Source organism: Thalassophryne amazonica, unplaced genomic scaffold (genome assembly GCF_902500255.1).
Source record: "Thalassophryne amazonica unplaced genomic scaffold, fThaAma1.1, whole genome shotgun sequence".
NCBI classification, from domain to species: Eukaryota; Metazoa; Chordata; class Actinopteri; order Batrachoidiformes; family Batrachoididae; genus Thalassophryne; species Thalassophryne amazonica.
The window spans coordinates 195513-198041 of NW_022986296.1; the positions used below are offsets into that span (position 1 = coordinate 195513).

Sequence of the window (2529 nt, forward strand, 5' to 3'; positions counted from 1 at the left end):
ATACATTGAAGGCAAACATTGTTCAAGATATCCAAAAGAATGACAACTTACACACATCACAACACACCACATAGAACTTAAAGTGTAGACACAAGACTTTTGTGTGAACTTGATCATCTTTTTCAGTTCACATTTGGGATAAAAGGACAAAACTTCCAAAAGTACTGCGTCACTGAATTTGCCGTGGTTAATCGACGAATTCTGCTTCTTTTCTTTGATATTCCATCTCAGGTTGAAGGAGATCGACATGAGTGAGTATGACGGTGCCACATACGAGCGCTTCTCCAGTGCCGTCAGGAGACAGGTTCAGTCTCTGCGCATCATCCTCGACAGTTTGCAGGTCAGCTTCACTCCACGTTCAACCACAAAGGACTCACTGTGGTGAATTACACAGAACTGCCTGTGACACCTTACAACTCCTCACCTACACCACCTACACCACGTACCAACTCCTCACCTACACCACCTACACCACGTACCAACTCCTCACCTACACCACGTACCAACTCCTCACCTACACCACGTACTAACTCCTCACCTACACCACCTACACCAGGTACTAACTCCACACCTACACCATGTACCAACTCCTCACCTACACCACCTACACCACATGCTAACTCCACCTACACCACCTACACCACGTACTAACTCCTCACCTACACCACGTACCAACTCCTCACCTACACCACCTACACCACGTACTAACTCCACACGTACACCACGTACCAACTCCTCACCTACACCACCTACACCACGTACTAACTCCTCACCTACACCAACTACACCACGTACTAACTCCACACCTACACCACGTACCAACTCCTCACCTACACCACCTACACCACGTACCAACTCCTCACCTACACACCTACACCACGTACTAACTCCACACCTACGCCACGTACCAACTCCTCACCTACACCACGTACTAACTCCACACCTACACCACGTACCAACTCCTCACCTACACCACGTACCAACTCCACACCTACACCACCTACACCACGTACCAACTCCACACCTACACCACGTACACCACGTACCAACTCCTCACCTACACCACCTACACCACGTACCAACTCCTCACCTACACCACGTACCAACTCCACACCTACACCACGTACCAACTCCTCACCTACACCACATACCAACTCCTCACCTACACCACCTACACCACGTACCAACTCCTCACCTACACCACGTACCAACTCCACACCTACACCGCGTACCAACTCCTCACCTACACCACGTACCAACTCCTCACCTACACCACCTACACCACGTACCAACTCCACACCTACACCACCTACACCACGTACCAACTCCTCACCTACACCACCTACACCACGTACCAACTCCACACCTACACCACGTACCAACTCCACACCTACACCACGTACCAACTCCTCACCTACACCGCGTACCAACTCCTCACCTACACCACCTACACCACGTACCAACTCCTCACCTACACCACGTACCAACTCCACACCTACACCACGTACCAACTCCACACCTACACCACGTACCAACTCCACACCTACACCACCTACACCACGTACCAACTCCTCACCTACACCACCTACACCACGTACCAACTCCACACCTACACCACCTACACCACGTACCAACTCCTCACCTACACCACGTACCAACTCCTCACCTACACCACCTACCAACTCCTCACCTACACCACGTACCAACTCCACACCTACACCACCTACCAACTCCTCACCTACACCACCTACACCGCGTACCAACTCCACACCTACACCACCTACACCGCGTACCAACTCCACACCTACACCACGTACCAACTCCACACCTACACCACCTACACCGCGTACCAACTCCTCACCTACACCGCATACCAACTCCTCACCTACACCACCTACACCGCGTACCAACTCCTCACCTACACCGCGTACCAACTCCACACCTACACCGCCTACACCGCGTGCCAACTCCTCACCTACACCACGTACCAACTCCACACCTACACCGCCTACACCGCGTACCAACTCCTCACCTACACCGTGTACCAACTCCACACCTACACCACCTACACCGCGTACCAACTCCACACCTACACCACCTACACCGCGTACCAACTCCTCACCTACACCGCGTACCAACTCCTCACCTACACCGCGTACCAACTCCACACCTCCACCACCTACACCGCATACCAACTCCACACCCTCCACCACCTACACCGCGTACCAATTCCACACCTCCACCACCTACACCGCGTACCAACTCCACACCTACACCATGTACCAACTCCACACCTACACTGCGTACCAACTCCACACCTACACCACCTACACCACGTACCAACTCCACACCTACACCGCGTACCAACTCCCACCTACACCGCGTATCAACTCCACACCTACACTGCCTACACCGCGTACCAACTCCACAACTACACCACCTACACCATGTACCAACTCCACACCTCACACCAATAGACCAACGCACAACCTACACCACCTACCACCTCCGCACCGACACCACCTACAC

At 52.9% G+C, this 2529-nt stretch overlaps 1 protein-coding gene across 1 annotated transcript; it reads right to left on the reverse strand.

The window, feature by feature from the left end:
* Positions 1–410: 410 nt before the first annotated feature.
* On the reverse strand, positions 411–2374 carry LOC117505998 (elastin-like; the record flags this gene model as incomplete). The annotated part of the gene is made up of 4 exons (XM_034165542.1): positions 411–571; positions 660–839; positions 896–2213; positions 2260–2374. Coding segments are annotated over 4 exons (1774 nt in total), but the record flags the coding sequence as incomplete, so codon positions are not given.
* Between the last annotated feature and the right edge of the window lie 155 nt (positions 2375–2529).